This window comes from Vanacampus margaritifer, chromosome 2, assembly GCF_051991255.1.
Source record: "Vanacampus margaritifer isolate UIUO_Vmar chromosome 2, RoL_Vmar_1.0, whole genome shotgun sequence".
NCBI lineage: Eukaryota > Metazoa > Chordata > Actinopteri > Syngnathiformes > Syngnathidae > Vanacampus > Vanacampus margaritifer.
The window spans coordinates 8,695,347-8,715,728 of NC_135433.1; the positions used below are offsets into that span (position 1 = coordinate 8,695,347).

At 37.5% G+C, this 20,382-nt stretch overlaps 1 protein-coding gene across 5 annotated transcripts in view; it reads right to left on the reverse strand.

Annotated features, from left to right (window-relative positions):
* The window catches only part of LOC144043052 (3',5'-cyclic-AMP phosphodiesterase 4C-like), a 77,473-nt gene that overhangs the window by 55,006 nt on the left and 2,085 nt on the right, over positions 1 to 20,382 (reverse strand). For 2 of the 5 annotated variants that reach the window (XM_077556270.1, XM_077556268.1), the window contains exon 2: positions 19,075 to 19,292. In XM_077556270.1, coding sequence (XP_077412396.1) covers positions 19,075 to 19,292 — 218 coding nt within the window. Of the gene's footprint in view, positions 1 to 1,846; positions 4,233 to 11,043; positions 11,563 to 19,074; positions 19,293 to 20,382 lie in introns of those variants that run through there. The other 3 variants (XM_077556271.1, XM_077556269.1, XM_077556273.1) reach the window with 2 other exon arrangements.

The window sequence follows — 20,382 nt, forward strand, 5'->3', positions numbered from 1 at the left end:
AAGGTTTGTTCTGCTCACTTCACTGTGGCTTGCAATCTCATGCTTTGATCTTCTCATATGATTCCAACAGGCTGGAGGAGATTTGATGACACTCTGGATGGAGCACATGCCTCATGCCCAGAGTGCAGAAAGCTTTGCAAGAACACTTGCAAGGAAGCAGTCTGCAAACAGCTCATGGGCCAGGGGTGTCAAACTCAGATCATGTCAGGGGCCGCATGGAGGGGGAATATACGAACGACCAAGTGGGCCGGATCCGTAAAATAATGGTATATAAGAGGGGTGGGAATCTTTGAATGTCTCACGGTTCGATTTTTGGGCCTGCGATTCGATTCCGAATCGGATTAAGGACGATTTTTGATTCAAAAGGATTTGATTGAGAAGGATTTTGTAATGATCTACTCCAGTCTGACACGCTGATGCTAATTAGCGCGCTAATCGCGGCACTTTTATCACTCAAAAGAATGGCTCCGCTGCAAAAAAACAACTTTTATTGGAATAAATTGATCGTGATTTTTTACTTCTACTCTCTAATGTGGCTACAACTTAACAGCGTATCAGACCGCGTGGAACCACACTGCCCCTCAGTGGCCAAATCGGGTACAACATGAACAGCGCTCCAAATAAAGGCACACACAGACAAAGGCAAGAGTAAAATAATTTAAATAAAATTGATTTTAGGACATTTAAAATCGATTCTGAATCGTACCAAATGAAAATCGCGATTCTTATGAGAATCGAGTTTTTGGCACACTCCTAGTATATAACTTAACAATTGTCGTCAATTATACACAGCTTTTCGCAATTTGTGGGCCAGCCTTAAATTACGAAGCTCAACTATAATCATATTGTTCCCAAAAATAACACGTTGATCTACATGTTAAATCTGCCTGTTTTGCATATATATTTTTCCCACAATGCATTGGGTGGCGCAGTTAATGAAGTTATAAGGACATTAATCCTTGTCATATGCGTTTGTGTTACCAGTAATTGAATGAGTGTCATATTTGACACGTTTATGTCAGTCTATGGTTTTTAAAAACATAAACAAACAAACCGTAACTTTTAAATTGTGTGTAAAATAATGACATCCAGGACGATTCCGTGTACAATTTGTATTGCTCGGCTGAGGACTGCTTGTAAAATTACGAATTTATAGGTTTTGATTGTGGCTGGCTGATTAGTTGATGCGATTAAAAAAAAAAATTAGATTATAAAAAAGATTATACCCCGTTGCGGGCCTAATCCAGCCAACGGGTCGTATGTTTGACACCCCTGTTTTAGACATAGACTATGTCTGATGCTGAGAGAAAGTAAAAACCTTCTTCTATTTCGTACATTTCATAGACTCACACCAGTTGACATTTGTAGATATTCTGGCTGTTTAAACTCATTCAGTGCCAATGACGTCTAAAGCCGTCATTGGCACCGAATGAGTCATTTGATGCTTTGAATCTACAATCGTCCCGAGATTGAAGACTGAACTGGTGTAGCATTTAGTTAGTCCTCTACTGAGACCCAAACTGTCCTTGACCACATTATGCTCATCATGTCGTGCCTAACAGACATCAAGATTGGCTCTTGTCCATAAACCCCAAGGAGGGACATCAGCGGACAGAGACATCGATCCGCATTGCTTCCCCCGGGCCTTCGGCGCCATCACAGCAGCTACCAACAACTTTCCCCACAGTACCAACCAATCGTTGGCACACACGGCATTAGAGAAGGTGCGCAATAGTTTTGGCGGAACCTCAAGGTGGCTAACAGTGAAAATAACATAAATAACGCCGCACCGGCGTCGCAGTCTCGGTCATCGCAAAAAAACGCCAACCGAGAATCGATTACATACCCGATGCACGAGTGCCTGCGGGTTGAAAAGTTGCCGTGCGTCTTCCGTTGGAAGCGAGAGTCTTTGTTCATCATTTTTGTTGCAACGTTGAAAAACAGCGAGTTGGAACAGGAATCGTCAAACGTGCGGGTGAAAACGAGTCTGTGGCGTGAGAACGCGTACCATGCTGGAAGGAAGCCTAAAAGCAATCGACTTGGACTTTGCCACGGATTGAAGGAGACAAAAGAGCAAAAAAAAAAAAGCGCCGGTAAACTCCGTCAGGATTTGAGCTGAGTGCTACGTGAACCCGAGCCCCTCTTGGTATTTCCTAGGGTTGCTGCGAGCGCTTTGCTTCCATCTCCGTTTGCAGAATCAGCGGATCAGAGCGCATCAAGGTGGAAATTCAATTGAGGATCCAACTCCTGAGTCCGGCATTAGGTTCGAGTCCACTGGTTTTCACGGAAAGGGAGGCGGCAGACATGTTTCAGTACATGCCTAAAAAGGCAAAAAGTGCCGGCCGGTCGAGACCTCGCATCGCAGAGCTTTAGCGTCTCATCCCGGGAAAAAGTTCAGGCGCCAAACCAAAATGAGTGTGAAACCAAGGAAAAAGACTGACTTAACTAATTCTTCCGTTCAGCCGATTTCTCGTCTGATTTGAGGTCTGTTTGACTCCAAATAGATTTCCTTCATGAAAAGTCCCGTCTACAGACGTGATCATTCGATCAAAGAGTTTCCTTTCACCAACAGGTTGTGTAGAATTAAAAAAACAAAAAAAGCTGGAAAGAGCATTTATGCTCCCATCAGATGCTCCCCGTAGTGGACCGTCCGTCCCGCTTAGTCTCGGTCAGAAACAGACGTCTGCTCTCCCTCGTCTGTTCTCTCTTGAGAGTGGTGGGATCGAACTTGGGTTTGTAACAACAAACAACGCGATCTCCCCCGAGAGTGAGAGACAGAGAGAGAAGCTGCAGTGGGCGAGGAAGGGGTTGGGGGGGGGGGGGGTGTGGGGGCAGACCAATCGAGAGAGGAAGTCCCAATGAGAGGGACGGGGACCGAGAGAGGGGGCAGAGACTTTGACGGGCATTGCGGGAGAAAAGTTGAGCCGTACTGTAAAAATATCAAAAATAAATAAAAAAATCAGCAGGTTCCAATAGTCCCTGTTCGTGTGAGCAACCTCACGCCTCCAAGCCAGCAATCATAACAGTGCGCCGGTCAATCAATACTTCAATATTGCATCTGTGTGGAGCTTTTTTTTTTTTTTGAAAGTTGTTTCAGTCCTCGTTAATATTGAACTCTCCTCCCATGCAATCCTATGCTCTGATTGGACGGCACAATAGGCCCTTCGGTCAAACAAATATATGAACATACAACAACCACAATGCATGTTTTGTAGTAAGTAAAGCACGGGACTTGAGCGAGGGTGACTGCAGTCGGCAAAAAGGTCAACAGAGCTAAAACAACGTCAGCCAAAATACACAAACTGCTCAACGTTGGGCCTTTTGCTGGCAAGTTATTCTCGACCCGCTGGATGGCATTTTCTGTTGAAAGGACTTTTTGCGGAATCACAAGATCTTCACACTATACGACGGCATATTAGGGCCACGTATAAATATATATATTTTTTATTTTTATTTATTTTTATTTATTTATTTTTCTGGAGAGAAACAGAAAAAAAAATTTTTTAGAGGGCGGGGGCAATATTCCCAGAGGAAAAAAAAACGCAAATTTGCCACTTTATAAAGTGGCAAATTTACGAGTTTCTTTCTCGCAAATCTGCTACTATATAAAGCCGCATTTTATTTTTTATTTTTTTAAACTTATGAGAAATACACGTAGCGTGCTACTCGACTATTTGTGCCAATACTTTTTGGTCGGGTTTCCAAATAAGGAGATAGTAAATGCTTTAGCATAGATTAACCATATCATGTTAAGCATTCGCTTTTTGAACCGTTGTGTGTGGCCAGCGACAAAGCGACGATCAAGCATTTAAGTTAAGTTGTTAAAATGTATTTTACTTGTACATTTATGTGTCCAGAATTATTATTTACGCGTTCATACATTTTGGTATTTGGTATCAAAGTTGATGTGTCAAATTTGTTGCTCTCCGTCATTCACTTGCATTTACCTAAAGTATGCTAGCTTCTGATTGGTTAGTGTTAGTCATCTGACAGAAGATCAGGAAGTGTTGTCGCTCTAGCTTCGGCGACTGACGCGAAATTTAATTTAAGAATGAATCCGTCTCCATCCTGCCTTTTCATTTTGTAAACCGTGTCCCATTAACCACCAACGAATCCTCACATAATTCGACTATAGCTACGCTACGTGTATTTGTCGTAAGTTTCTGAGTTTTTTGCTCGCGAATCTGCGACTTTATAAAGTGGCAAATTTGCGAGAATTTTTTTTGTAAATTTGCGAGTTTATAAAGTGGCAAATTTGCGAGTATTTTTCTCTGGAATATTGCCCCCGCTCTCTAAAAAAATATATTTATACGCAGCCCTAATAAGCCGTCGTATTCTTTTGGTTGATTTGTGCTTGTTTTCTCACTGAACACAATTTTCGGCGGCTCTTGAAAGATCAGTCAAAATGCTCTAAAACTTCGCTTTGAAAACTGCTACGGCTCCCAAGACCAAATTTGCTTCAAAATTCTTTATTTACGATGGTCAGAAAAAATCCACCCACTTTAATCCGTGTCAGGAGGGCGGCCATTTTGCTACTTGCTCTCAACTGAAAATGACATCACAGTGCCTAAGGGCTCCGGTAACGACCAATCACGGCTCAGCTTGCTCATGTCACATGACCAAACTCAGAAAACAGGTGGATTTTGCCGCTTAATTCCTATTCCACAAATGCAATATGAATCAGAATACCGTGTTTAGACTAGTGAGGCGCGTCGAACATAACCCACATTTTTTTTTATAATATATACTTCCCTATTTTCTTTTTTAAAAATTTCAGGCAATTCTTGTAAAAAAAACTTGTAAATTTGCGAGTTTATAAAGTGGCAAATTTACGAGTTTTTTTCTCAGAATATTGCCCCCGCCCTCTAAAAAAAATATATATATTTATACGTGGCTCTAATACGCCGTCGTAACACTACATAAGATTACATAAAAAGCATTAACACGTGCTAAGCTTATTTGGAAAAATTAATTGGCAATTATCGATCTAGCAAAAAAAAAAATAAAAAAAATAATTGACCCTTTAACCTCAGTGAGTTTGGATACGTCCTGTGCAGTGACGGTGTCTGGCATGCGCATCATGTGAGGCGGCACAGGGCAACGTCCACCCCCACTAAACAGCCCATCCCCCCCAAAAACACACCCCCTCCCCCTACACCGCCAAATGCAATGTGCGTGAAATTCTATTGTGTGTAATGCCTGAAAGAGATATTAGTTAATAAAAGCTCACTTGAGGCCACCCATGGAATGTTTCAACGGCCTCAATCCCATGACTGCAACGAAAAAATGGAGGTGCAGATGTAATACAATTTGACATGAAGATTTTCAACACTTTTGATTTGAGCCATTCAATTATGAATTAAGGTGATTGCATCAATAAAATCAGGAGTGTTGTCTTTTGACCTTGCTATATAAAATGCTACAAGCTGAATACTAAATAACATGAACAATATTTGGAGTTCATTGCAGGAAGACCTTAATATACACTGTATCAAAACAACTCAAATTTGGGGGTGGTTTTGTGCAAGAAAATTGAAAGAACACAGAAAGTTGGTGAAAAATCCAACTAGCGGGTCGGTCCAATTTTTGATTGATTGAAAAACGGGTTTATTTTTGCCCCATTAGTTTTAAGAGTGTCGAGATCAGGGGTCAGCAACCTTTCCTGTCAAAAGAGCCATTTGAAGCCAAATAAATAACCAAGTACTGAGGGCCCAAGAGTTAATTAGAGCCGCACCGACACAAAAATATGCAGCATCCAATACTTCCACATTCATTTTCTTCGACCTTTCGTCTTAAGTTTTTGAAATTTTTTTTGTGAGTATAATTTTTCATACATTTTTAGACTTTTCTGCCTTTCTCTAAAATGTCTGACATTTATTTATTTATTTTTTTGTTTACATTTTATGCCTATTTTTTTTACATATTTTTTCTGCCATTTTTCCCAGCAAATTTGTGAAATTTTGGGCAATTTTGTGGACATTTTATGGTAATTTTCACATTTTTATTTTATTTTTGAAAATGTAGCTACTTTTCAAATATTTTATGCTCTGCCTTTTTTAATATACAAATTTTCTGACTTTTTTGGGGGCAATTTGAAAAATATTTAAAGGTAATGTTTTGCCTTTCTTTTGTTTTTGGACATTTAAGGTTACTTTTTCGACATTTTCCTTTCTGCCTTTTTTATTCAATTCTCTGACATTTTTGGCAATTTCATGGACAGTTTATGGTAAATTTCTGCTGTTCTTACTTTTTGGACATTTTATGATCACTTTTGGATATTTTTAGGTCATTTTTTTCTTTTAATTTAAAAAATTGGTGTTTTTGTGACAACTTAAAAATTTGGACAATGACATTTTTGGAATATTTAATTATTCATTTTTTATCTAATCATTAATGAATTAAGAATATTTCATCTCAAAAATACAAATAAATATGTAAAAAGGGGAGGGACTATAAAGAGCCAGATGTCGCAGACCCCTGACCTAGATAAATAAATTTAGAAATGTAAAACAGTAAAGGAAAATGGTAATGGCTGTGAAAATATTAGGGGTGGGAATCTTTGAATGTCTCACGATACGATTCCGATTTTGGGCCTGCGATTCGATTCAGAATCAATTTTCGATTAAGAACGATTTTTTATTTATTTTTTTATTCAAAATGATTTGATTGACAATGAATCGTAATGATCTACTCCAGTCTGACTCGCTAATGCTAATTAGCGCGCTACTCGCGGCACTTTTATCACTCAAAAGAACGGCTCCACGCTGCAAAAAAACTACTTTTACTGGAAGAACTTGATCGTGACCTTTTCCTTCTACTCTCCAATGTGGCTACAACTTAACAGTGTATCGGACCGCGTGGAACCACACTGCCCCTCAGTGGCCAAACCGGGTACAACATGAACATTGGGACATTTCAAATCAATTCTGAATTGTACTAAATGAGAATATAGTTACGATTTTGGTGCTAAATCAGTCATTTGTGGTGTGTTATAACGCAACTTGTCATTGCTCCAAACAGCCACATTTAATTTTCAGTGGACCGTACACATATTCTTTGAGCGGAGATTCCTTTACCCCTGATTAAATAGCCAAAGGGAGAGTTTGGAATTTACCATTAAGAGAAAGACCAAAAAAAAAGTGAAACATTTTCATGAGAAAGACCATTTGATGGGTTCTGTAGAGTGGAAAAAAGGCTTTTAATCAACTTGGACATTGAGTGAAAATAAAGTGGCGGGTATGTTCTAAAATTGTGCTCCCTGCGACATTCATTTTCCGCTGGATCCTCTCTTTGTTTAATTTATCCTCCTTACCAGCCATCCTGCAATAACTTTTCTTCCTCAATTCAGCTGTGACATTAGGAGACATTTCACATACTCTCGCGGATGACTACTTAGGAGAACCGGTCCGTTTAAATGCTGCGGCTTGATGTAGCATTTCCAGAGTGAACCTTGAAATCTTGTTCCACTTAAACCTCCTGTGTAATATTTGAATTTTCTGCGGACACTAAAATCTAGGAATATGCTTGGCTGAATATTTACAATAAATGCCATACAAGAGATGCCTTCACATTTTACTAGAAGCGAATTTGAGGCTGTGGTTTCTTTTACTCCATTCTAGTAAAACAAGGAAGCGTTTTACAGCACTAGGCTTTCGTCACAGCCTTTAATTTGTCCTTTTTCAGTTAGATGGCTGCACATGTTGGAGAAGGGTAATTATTGACAAAGAGGGAGGAGGCGTGTACATTTCCTTAAAGGCTTTCTAAAGGCGCCTTAACACATTTGGTGCTGGATTTCACTTTCCTTTCTTTGATCCTTCCTCGGGTCTCCTGACAACCTCACGACTCTAGCTGGATTCTGAAGTATTCGGTTTAGGTGAACGGTATGGGATTTGTTAATAGGTTTTAGGTGAACTAATGAGTACACACACGCACACGCCCGCACATGCACATACAAAATAAAAAAATCTAATTAAATAAAGGGCAATGATGATGACATGTCAAATCGTTAAAATTACTCATAATGAACAATACTGAGCTCTTAAGAAAAAATGAAAAATAAGAAATATATAAATAAATAAAATAAATTAATTAATGAATTAATGAATAAATAAAATAAATAAAAGTGGGTATAAATATACAATTTTGTAAAAACACAGTCCGAACATATATACTGAACATCAAGCGGTTGCGTCCAATTAGAAACCAAGTGACCACATGACTCTTGCTTTAATAGTGTTGACCCAGCGAATGTTTTATCTGCATTCAAATCCTCAACGGGGACTCATAAAAGCCGAGTTAACAGGCACAAACGCTTGAGAGTTTGCCGAAAGCCAACACAGCTGTGTTCTGAGTGTCCATACCAAATAACGCCCAAAGATAAGGTCATATGAAAAGCAGCGGCAAGAAGAAGCAAAGTACACTACAGTACTCAGATTTTTTTGTTAGCAAAGATATGGAAACGTTATTTTGAGAGGATAAAAACCTGAGCCAAGGCTAGTTTGCTCTATAGTTTAAATAACTTTATTCAACTGATTATAAGGACAAGATACTGAATATTCACACCGATAAAATGTATGTTTATTTTTGCAAAGATGAGGACACTAATTTGTTGAAGATTTCAAGACGGGAAGTAAGGAAGGAATTCTTTCCCATTCTCACTTGATGTCCAACTTCAGTTGATTAACAGTCCGGTGTCTCTATTGTTGTATTTTGCGCCATGAAATGTCAATGGGAGACAGGTCTGGACTGCTGGCAGACCAGTTTAGTACTTGCACTATTTTTACTATGAAGCCACGCAGTTGTAACGCATGCAAAACGTAAGTGGCTTGGCATTGTCTTGTTTGAAATAAGCAAGGACACGATGTCAGTGATTTGGACTCGTCAGACCGCATCATACTTTTCCACTTTGCATGTGAAAACTAGAGATAAGCCAATAATGGGGTGTTTTTTCAGGGCCGATACCGATGCCGATTATTATTAGTCAAGGAGGCCCATAACTGATATTTGAAGGTGATATTCACTTTCAATAAAAAAAAAGGGGGAGGAGTTGTAGAGCATGTTTATTGAACACATTTTCAGATTTTTCAAAATGAAGATTTTTTTTATCTTAAACAACAGACTTCATTTTAAATCCCCCCCCCCCCCCCCCAAAAAAAAATGTTCAGGGAGCTCCCAAGGTTCTCAGCACATCTTAAAAAGTTAAATGGAAACTTGAGTAAAGTAAAAGAAGTAAATACCTTAGCTCGCTATAGTTTTCCACAGTAGATATTTTTTTTCTCCAAAATTTAAAAAATACCTGAAATCTTAAACTTTCATATTTCTTTGTTTTAATGTTGAAGAAAAACAGAAGGTTCAGAAGGTTCCCAGGGTCAGCAGCAACTCTTTGAAAGTTAACTAAAAATTTAAGCAAATAGTTCCCTGAGATCAAAATGGTTTTAGATTGACCTTTTATCGGCCAACACATTATTAACTCATTCACTGCCATTGACGGTTAAAAACGTCAAAAAATAATTTTAACTATTTCTATTAGTTTAAGTTTTTCTACTTTTGTTAACAACAGTATGAAAACCTAGATTTTTTTATTGTACATTTAGAACATATAAAATTTGTGATCAATCGTGAACTGAAGTAAAAAAGTAATAATCGGCTGACACCTCAAATTTTCAGGCGATTACATTTTTAAATTGTAATTAATTGCATGACTTCACTAGTTAACTCACGAAAAATCACAAATTTGACTTATTTATTAGTTACTTATGTATTTATTTATTATACTCTTGTTAGCAAAAGTGGGAAAAAAATGTTAAACTAATAGAAATAGTTTAAATGAATTTTTTGTGTTTACAGCCGTCAATGGCAGTGAATGAGTAAAAAAAAAAAAAAAAAACGATATTCGCCAAATTGCCAATTATCAGCGCCGATTATCGTCTATCCCAGTGGTGTAGTCCAGGGTATATGCGGGTATACTTTTTTTCTCCACTCAGTATTTGAGTATACCCACTTCTAACTTCTAATCTGTTCAGCTGTGATATGGTCCAAACTGGGTTTCTAGTTAAATCCACTTTTGCCACTTTTAATGAAAGCAAAAAAAAATATCAGGCTACGTCGTGAAGGTTTGCTTTCCAGCCACGTGGACGCTTTGCGTCTGACGTATACAAAGTATTGACCCAACAGAGTGGAACAACAAACAGCTGATCCGGCCGGCGACAGCAGGGATGTCGTGTGTTTGCAAAGGTGAGCCCGGTCAAGTAGACAAAAAGCTTCGGGGAAACATTCACACCTCAAGGAAATGAAGCACTAAAACCCGACAGCTGGCGCAAACACACAATGAAGTCCGAAAACCAGACACGATACAAAAGCGCAAAAAAAAAAGCAGATGCAAATGGCCCGATGATGCGAATTGTGAATTCCTTGAGCACCGCGGGACTCGATAATCCAGTAGGCCAAAAATAAATGAACGAGAGCAGCTGGGAAGAGAAACTAGCGACACGGTGCAGCCCTGCGACAACCTACACAACAAACCGGCAGAAGGTAGAAACACAAACCCGGGAGAACCCACGGGGTCAAATTTGACCCCTATAAATTCTGCTCCTCAAATAACAAAGACCTTTTTTTTTTCCCAGCAGTGATTTTGTCCCTGTGTTCTTGTTTCCATTGGCCAAAGTGTGTTTGTACAAAATCCAGTTCTAAAATGCAACAAATAAAATTAAAAAATATATATTGTTTAATGTAGCTGTGTATTTGATTGATTATTTTCTTAAATTCTAAATAGTTTACTGACAGTTTTTGTTATTCTGATTTTTCGAAATGATACCCCTAAATCCCAAAAGGGTCAAATTTCACCCTAATCCTAAATTAGGGAATAAAGGGTTAAAATTGATTAAAAAAAAAACATTTATTTTGGTGTTGAGTGAACTTATAGCAGTCATTTAATATATAATTCATAATTTTCCACAGAAGAAAAGGGTTCTTGGGTTCTCCAAGGTTAAAATACTTTGGGACATTTTACTCAAGACACTTTTGGAGATTTGGACCAAACACTACCTGGGCGTGTGCGCCAAAGTGAAGCGCCGCCTCTGGAGGTTGATGGTCCGGGCCATCATCATCTTTCTGAAGAGCGCCGGGGAATTGCGAGGAGAGCCGCGCGGGGAACCCCCGGGGGAGTTCTTGGGGGACCGGCTCGGAGATCCCGTCCTCGTCCTCGGCACCAGCTGGATGACCGGAAGTCTTTGTCGTCTTTGTCCACGAGAACCCTCAACTCCCACCTGCTCTTCTTCCGAGCTCTCGGAGCAGAAATCACTCATGGCTATGTCTCCGTGAGGAACTTTTTTTTTCCTTGATTCTTACATCGATAGAACGTGTGGTGACCTGGTCCGAATTTGGGTGCCTCTGGAAGACGGAACCCTCGTCCCTTCCCCGAAGGAGCGCGGGTGCATCAGCAGAGTCGATGTGCTCCGCGCCTCCCGCCTACTCTGAGGCTTTGTTTACATTACAGCTAAGCCGTCCCCTTTCTCCCAACTAAATATGGACGTGTGATTTACAGGAGAGCAGGAACAGGACAGATCCCGTCCATGTTCTGACCCTCGACCCCCCCCCCCCCCCCACCACCACCACTTTCCTTCAATCCCAAAATAGCTGCTCTTCAACTTGACAACCGCGCTACAAAACGACTTCCTCTTCAAGTCGAAACGCGCAGCTGCTGCTCGGCCCCGTCAACAACATTTGCATACTCAGGATTTTTGTCCGACTCCGGATGGTACGATTTGTCGGGGAAATTTCACACCGACGGCCTTTCACATGAGATTAGCGAGAGGAGTCACATGAAGCTCCTCTGACCAGAACGGCGAGCGAGCATGGGTGCTGTCACGACGGCGCTCTCTATCTGTGACCAGAGGCAACATCAGCTTCAAACCCCGCAACCCGAGCCATTTGTTTATTGCTGGGGAGCAAGCGAGGGAACCTCATGTGATTATCGATTCGCAGACCGAGCGAAATAACCCAAGGAGCTGAAACATCTGACACGAGGCTCAACTGATGAGCAACAGCTGGGAGAGAGAAAAAAAAACAAAAAAAAAAGGAAAAAAAAAAAACGGAATTATGGATTTGACACGTTTCTGCTCATGTACTTTGTGTATTCTGGAGTAATACGACATATGTTTTGAGACAGGGGCGGTGCCAGCCCAAGAAAACAAACTATCAGCGGGAAGCTCCGCCCATCACAGTTGATACGGTGTTATAAATCTCATGGCATAAAAGCGAACTGCCTGCGTTTTCAAAGAAGAAATTGTCAAGCAAAACAATGACTTTGAAGCTAATATTTCTTGCTTATGTGACAATTCAAACTTTTTTTTTTTTTTTTTTTAAAGTGTGAGAATGTGTTTTTGATGGTAATTACTAGGGACGCACCGAGATGACATTTTTGGGCCAAAACCGAAAAAGAAAAAATAACCTTAGAAAAAAAAACGAAAAAGAAAAATGCTTGGCCAAAACCGAAACGCTGAAAAAAAAAAAGGATGCCAGTTTTTACTATTATTGCATTTATTATAATTACTTAAAATTAAAATGTTATGATAAAATATTTATTTAGCACTGGCATTTTAACTCATTCACTGCCATTGACAGCTATAGACTTGAACTATTTCTATTAGTTTAACTTTTTTTTTTCCATTTTTGTTAACAATAGTATGAAAACCTAGAATTGTTTTTTGTACATTTAGAACAGATATAAAATTTGTGATTAATCGTGAGTTAACTAGTGAAGTCATGCGATTAATTACGATTACAAATTTTAATCGCCTGAGGCCCCTAATTTTTAATAATCTTTTCTTTTAAACAAAAAAATCCTTTTTTTTTATGCCGGTGAAAAAGTGGAAGTGTTCGAGAAAAAAAAAGAAAAAAGGAAGGCGCTGCGGGAGAAAGAGCGTCTCACCTGTACTGCAGTACACGGCAGTGTAAGATGGGGGAGAAAATATTGGCATTAAATAAAATGAAATACAAATGCCAATCTTGATGTAATCTTTGTTGTAATGTCTTAAAGCATTAATGGTTATTGAACAATTTTTCGGACTTATCAAAATGTAGTTTTTTTTTTTTTTAAGTCTTCGACAATATACTTAATGTTAAATTTCAAATTTTTCCCAAATTTAAAAAAATCCTGAAACCTTAAACTTTCACTTATCTTTTGTCTTAATGTCAAACAAAAACAAAAGGTTCAGAAGGTTCCCATGGTCAGCAGCATCTCTTATAAAGTTAACTGAAAATTTAAATAAATAGTTCTGAGGATAAAATGGTTTTAGCTTCAGATTTAGAAAAAAAAGGCTGATACCGATATTCGTCAAAATGCCCGATATGCGCCGATAAACCTTATCGGTCTATCCCAAAAAATGAACTTTTTCGAGGCTTGTTTGCAAAGAGCTCATTAAGGTGAAAGACAGTATTAGCGGTTATTGAACGAAAAAAAACTTTTTTTTTAACCACTTTTACTTTGTGGAAATTCACAGGTGGGCGTGGAAAACGTCACCCGCGAAAAGTGAGGGAACTGATTAAGAAACTCTTCACAAGTCTTTGAGTTGAACTTTTTTTTTTTTTTTTCATGGTGTTCGTCATGAACTGCCTCGTATTTTTTTTATACAATTTCTACCTCTGTTCATACCACACGCAAACATTCTCTGTTCAACTGAGAAGTCATCATTTGCACTACGAACAAGGATTTGTCAGTCATTCGTGGTGTGATTTTCACGGACAAGATGGACGAGACCCTCTTTTCCGCGCACGCTAAACTGTTGAAAAACATGCTTATATAAAGTATATATATATATTAGGGGTGTGAATTGAATTAGTACCTGGCGATCCGATTCGTATCACGATTCATAGGTCACGATTCGATTCGATACCGATTAATCCCGATGCGAATCTATAAATTGATTAATGCGATTTTTTTAAAACTCAAATTTAGAAAATACTCATCAGTAAACTTGTACATGTACGCTGTGAGATTTGCATGAAAATGTATTGATCTGAAAATTCAGGTTGCACAGCACTGAAATAAAATATTAAGGCTTAATGTTGCATTAATTTAAAATTCTTCCAAGCTTAATGTGTGAATCCTAACCCTAAGTAAGACGTTTTGTTGAATATTCCCATGAAAAAATTGATGTTCAAAAATCGATTCGATACACACACGCTCGCACGCACGCACACACACACACACACACACATACACATACTCACCCACATACAAAAAATAAATAAAATATATATATATATGTGTGTATATGTATATATATATATATGTATATATATTAAAAAAAAAACATTTATTATTTTTTTTTAATCTATTTGTTTTTTTTTTAAAAAAAAAGGAGAGCAATGATGATGTCAAATCGAATGAACAATACTGAGCTCTCCTGAGAAAAAAAAAAAAAAAAAAATCGATTCGGCCGCATATCGAATGGATTCGAGAATTGCGCGCTGCGATGTCAATTTTTTCTAACACCCCTATATGTCAGTAGGTGCGTTTCCATTACAGTTTTTTTGCAAAAATAAAAGCGATATTGTCCTATTTTGATAAAGTACAATTTCAATTCTCGTGATGCCGTAACGCCGTATGCAGCTCGATTGCTGGTTGCCGGGGGCGACGGCCATTTCTAACACAACGATGTGGGACGTGCGTTGAACTGCGCAATATTAGCTTCATAACTGAATCGCTTTGTGCTTAAAAAGACTTGTTATCCCCGACACGAAAGCGAGTGGCCCCGTACACTTCCTACTTCCGGAAGGGTCACATGACTACAGGGAATGCGCAAAAAACACTTGGTGTGCAAATCGTGTGTTCTTGAAATGCATTCAGAACAAATGTATGTTCTCTCCCTTCTACCGTTTCTGAGTAAGCCGAGGTTGATAGTTCTTGGTTTATGTGTCACTTGATGCAGAACATCTGGGAGACCCTGAAGGCATCCCTTTTGGCTGCCAAAATCCCCCTAAGGAAGGACGCAAGCGGGTTCCGACCACGCTGGGGTTTGTATATTTAGAACGAAGCAACTGACCAAATATAGACGCAAAGAGTCACAGTCACGCTTTGAAGTTGAAAATCGTTTGATATATTACAGCTCAAAAAGAAATCAATATTACTTGTTGAGGTCTAAAAAAAAAAAATGAGAGCTGTCAAACGATTACATTTTGTAATCAGACGAAGCACATTTTAGAATTTTGATTAATCACAATTAATCGCTTATTTAAAAAGGCTTTTTATAACCAACACCAAATTTGAAGAGCACCTGCTACGTGTTAATTCTTTCGACATTTAATGTTATGAGGACGTCTTCAACACTTTTGGATCCACTGCAGACGCTCGTCCTGCTCTTTTTCTAATCAGTTGATCACTTGTACAATATTTTGACATGAACAAATATGCATTAAATGCTCATTCATTCACTGCCATTGACAGCTAGAGACGTCAAAAAGTCATTTGAACTATTTCTACTAGGGGTGGGAACCTTTGAATGTCTCACGATTCCATTCCGATTTTTTCGGGCCTGCGATTCGATTCGTAATCGATTAGGAACTATTTTCGATTCAAAATGATTTGATTGACAATTATTTTTGCTTCAATCTATATCTATTTCTAAATCAATAAATATGTAAAAAGGAGAGGGACTAAAGAGCTACATGTTGCAGACCCCTGATTTAGATACATTTAGAAATATGAAACATAGTAATGGAAAATGGTAATGGCTGTGAAAATATTAGGGGTGGGACTCTCTGAATGTCACGATTTGATTCGATTCCGATTTTTGGGTCTGCGATTTGATTCAGAATCGATTTTTGATTAAAAAATCAAAATGATTTGATTGACAACGACTTTTGCTTCAATCTAAAGATGTGCAAGGAATCGTAATGATCTAATCCAGTCTGACTCGCTAATGCTAATTAGCGCACTACTCGCGGCACTTTTATTACTCAAAAGAACGGCTCCACGCTGAAAAAAAAACTACTTTTATTGGAAGAACTTGATCGTGACTTTTTCCTTCTACTCTCTAATGTGGCTACAATTTAACAGTGTATTAGACCGCATGGAACCACACTGCCCCGCAGTGGTCAAACCGGGTACAACATGAACAGCACACACAAACAAAGGCAAGACAGTATAAAATAATTTAAATAAAATTGATTCTGAATCGTACTAAATGAGAATCGTGATTCTTATGAGAAGCGATTTTTTGGCACACTCCTAATTTCTATTAGTTTAACATATTTTTTCCATTTTTGGTAAGAAGAGTATGAAAACCTATTAAGAACAGATATAAAATTTGTGATTAATTGTGAGTTAACTAGTGCGTCATGCGATCAATTACGATTACAAATTTTAATTGCCTGATGCCCCTAATTTTAATATTTTCTTTTTCTTTATATATATATATATATATATATATATATATATATATATATTTTTTTTTTTTTTTAATAATCTTTTTTTTTTTTTTAAATAAGGAAAAGATTATTAAAAATTAGGGGTGTCAGGCGATTATAATTTTTAATCGTAACTAATCGCCCGACTTTACTAGTTAACTCACGATTAATCACAGATTTTATATATGTTCTAATACAATAAAAAAGAATCTAGGTTTTCATACTCTTGTTAACAAAAGTGGGGAAAAATGTTAAACTAGTAGAAATAGTTCAAATGATTTTTTGACGTCTATAATAAATGGCAGTGAATGAGTTTAATGCATGTAATTATGTTTATTGCTCAAAGACAACCTGTGCTACCTTTAACGTAACCATCCGTTGTCAGCTAAAGGATCATCTGCACTCAAAATGAATAGTGCGATTAATCTGCATTAATACATGATTAATGCGATCACTTTTTTTGAGATTAATTAATTAGTTAACGCTTTAACTTTGACAGTGCTACTAAAAATACTATTTTCAAGATGGGCCTAGCTTATTTCTCAAAGTCTTGCCAAGTAAAATGTTCTTGTTCTGTTGGCAGATAATTTTGCTGATTTAAAGTAGTACTTGTTCTGCTTCTTAGTTTTATACTTCAATGCAGCTCTGTCATAAAGAGCGGGAATTTATTTATTTATTTATTTTTTTAAAGCCATCTTGCCCGCCTTCTTTCAACTTCAGTACAAAACAAAACTGGCAACCAGTAAAAATTACCCAATCTGCTCAAAATCCACAGCGACCCAGCATAGCTTTTTTTTCTGTGTGTGTAGGCTACTTGTATGTCAAGGTACCACAGTACATGTGTCAAGCATTCCAACCCCTTCCAAGTGTTCCTGTTCTGCGGAATGTCACATTTGCCTTTTGGGTTTTAGCATAAAGACACGAGTTGTTGGCCAACAGAAATCAAAGAAAAAAAGATGACGCAAATCCTCCGAAATGGTGACGTGCGCTATGCTACGACTAGCGATATCTGACAGGTCGCTCTGCATTCCATGGACTTTAAAAAAGAATATATATGAGAATGGATAAAACACCTGCTACAAATTTGTATGCTTAAACTGTTGGGCCTGTACAGTCAAATTAACTCATTTACTGCCATTGACGGCTATTGACGTCAAAAATTCATTTTGAACTATTTCTATTTGTTTAATTTTTTCCCCCACTTTTGTTAACAAAAGTATGAAAACATAGAAAACATTTTTAATTGTACATTTAGAACAGATAAAAAAATGTATGATTCATCGTGAGTTAACTATTGAAATCATGTGATTAATTACAATTCAAAATTTACAGGCAATGAAAATCGGAATTAATTGCATGACTTCATGAGTTAACTCACGATTAATCACAAATTTGATATCTGTTAAAAAAAATCTAGGTTTTCATACTCTTGTTAACAAAAGTGGAAAAATGTTAAAACTAACAGAAATAGTTTAAATTAATTTTTGATATTAATAGAAAAAAAATTGAAAAGAAAATATTATTAAAAATTTGGGGCGTCAGGCAATGAAAATCGTAATTAATTGCATGACTTCATGAGATAACTCACGATTAATCACAAATTTTATATCTGTTCTAAATGTACAATAAAAAAATGTCTAGGTTTTCATACTCTTGTTAACAAAAGTGGAAAAAAACTAATAGAAATAGTTAAAATGAATTTTTGACGTTAATGGAAAAAAAAGAAGAAAGAAAACATTATTAGAAATTTGGGGCATCAGGCAATGAAAATCGTAATTAATTGCATGACTTCATGAGTTAACTCACGATTAACTCATTCACTGCCATTGACGTCTATAGACGTCAAAAATTCATTTGAACTATTTCTATTAGTTTAATAAAAATTCCACTTTTGCTAACAAGAGTATGAAAACCTAGAAAACATTTTTATTGCAAATTTAAAACGGATATAAAATTTGTGATTAATCGTTAGTTAACTAGTTAAGTCATGTGATTAATTACAATTTTAAAAAAAATGTATCACCTGACGGGCCTAATTAAAAAAATAAAAACAAGGGGCGTTTAATCGTAATTAATCGCATGATAATGTTGTATCTATTATTAATATACAATAAAAAATATAGGGCTTCATAAAAAAATGAAATGAAAAATTGTTAAACTAATAGAAATAGTTCACATGAATTTTTTACGTCTATAGTTGTCAATGGCAGTGAATGAGTTAATCACAAATTTTATATCTGTTCTAAATGTACAATAAAAAAATGTCTAGGTTTTCATACTATTAACAAAAGTGGAGGGAAATGTTAAACTAATAGAAATAGTTCAAATGAATTTTTGACGTTAATAGAAAAAAAAAGAAAACATTAAAAATTTGGGGCGTCAGGCAATGAAAATCGGAATTAATTGCATGACTTCACGAGTTAACTCACGATTAATCACAAACGTTATATCTGTTCTAAATGTACAATAAAAAAAATTCCAGGTTTTCATAATCGTGTTAACAAAAGTGGAAAAAAAATGTTAAACTAATAGAAATAGTTCAAATGAATTTTTGACGTCTGTAGCCGTCAATGGCAGTGAATGAGTTAAGCTCACCGGTAAAGATTTCGGACTACTTTTTGTGCATATTATGAAAAAGACTGACAACACAGAGAATGGCTGACTCACAAGGCTTTGGAGATGCAACTGGTCAGAGTCCAAAGGGTCCCAGGAGAGCCAGAAGTGGCATCCGACAGGGCGTCCTCACGTCTGTCCAGCACGGACGGCCTGCACGACAGCCTGGGTAGCTGCAGGGTGCCCGAGAAGAGCCTCTTGACGGCATATCTGACGTACGACTTTTGGAGGAGCTCGGTACAGGAAGTCTGGTCTGAAGAACCCCACTGGCGCTGAAAGGCAAAGTGGGGGGGGGTTGAGACACATAACGGGAGGCTGAGAAAGTAAAATGATGAAACATTGCTCACACCACTTATTTCAGTTCAGATGTTTTCTTTGTTTTTTTTTTAATAGGGAAGTCAATATTGTAAAGAAAATTTGTGGTTATGTTCAACGCGCCCCACTAGTCTACACACGGTATTCTGATTCATATTGCATTTGTGGAATAGGAATTAAGCGGCAAAATCCACCTGTTTTCTGAGTTTGGTCATGTGACATGAGCAAGCTGAGCCGTGATTGGTCGTTACCGGAGCCCTTAGGCACTGTGATGTCATTTTCAGTTGAGAGCAAGTAGCAAAATGGCTGCAATTCCTGACACGGATTAAAATGGGTGGATTTTTTCTGACCATCGTAAATAAAGAATTTTGAAGCAAATTTTGTCTTGGGAGCCGTAGCAGTTTTCAAAGCGAAGTTTTAGAGCATTTTGACTGATCTTTCAAGAGCCGCCGAAAATTGTGTTCAGTGAGAAAACAAGCAACAAATCATCCAAAAGAATACGACGGCTTATTAGGGCTGCGTATAAATATATTTTTTTAGAGGCCAGGGGCAATATTCCAGAGAAAAAAACTCGCAAATTTGCCACTTTATAAACTCGCAAATTTACAAGTTTTTTTCCTCGCAAATTTGCCACTTTATAAAGTCGCAGGTTCGCGAGAAAAAAACTCAGAAACTTACGAGAAATACACGTAGCGTAGCTATAGTCGAATTATGTGAGGATTCGTTGGTGGTTAATGGGACACTGTTTATAAAATGAAGATAAAGATGGAGACGAATTCATTCTTAAATTCAAACTTTACTCGTCATTCACCGAAGCCAGAGCGACAACACTTCCTGCTCCCCTATCAGCTGACTAACACTATCCAATCAGAAGCTAGCATACCATAGCTAAATACAAGTGAATGACGGAGAGCAGCAGATTCGACACATCAACTTAGATACTTTAGATTACAAAAAAATACCAAAATGTGTGAATGTGTAAATAATAATTCTGCAAACATAAACGTACAAGTAAATATACATTTGAACAACTTAACTTAAATGCTT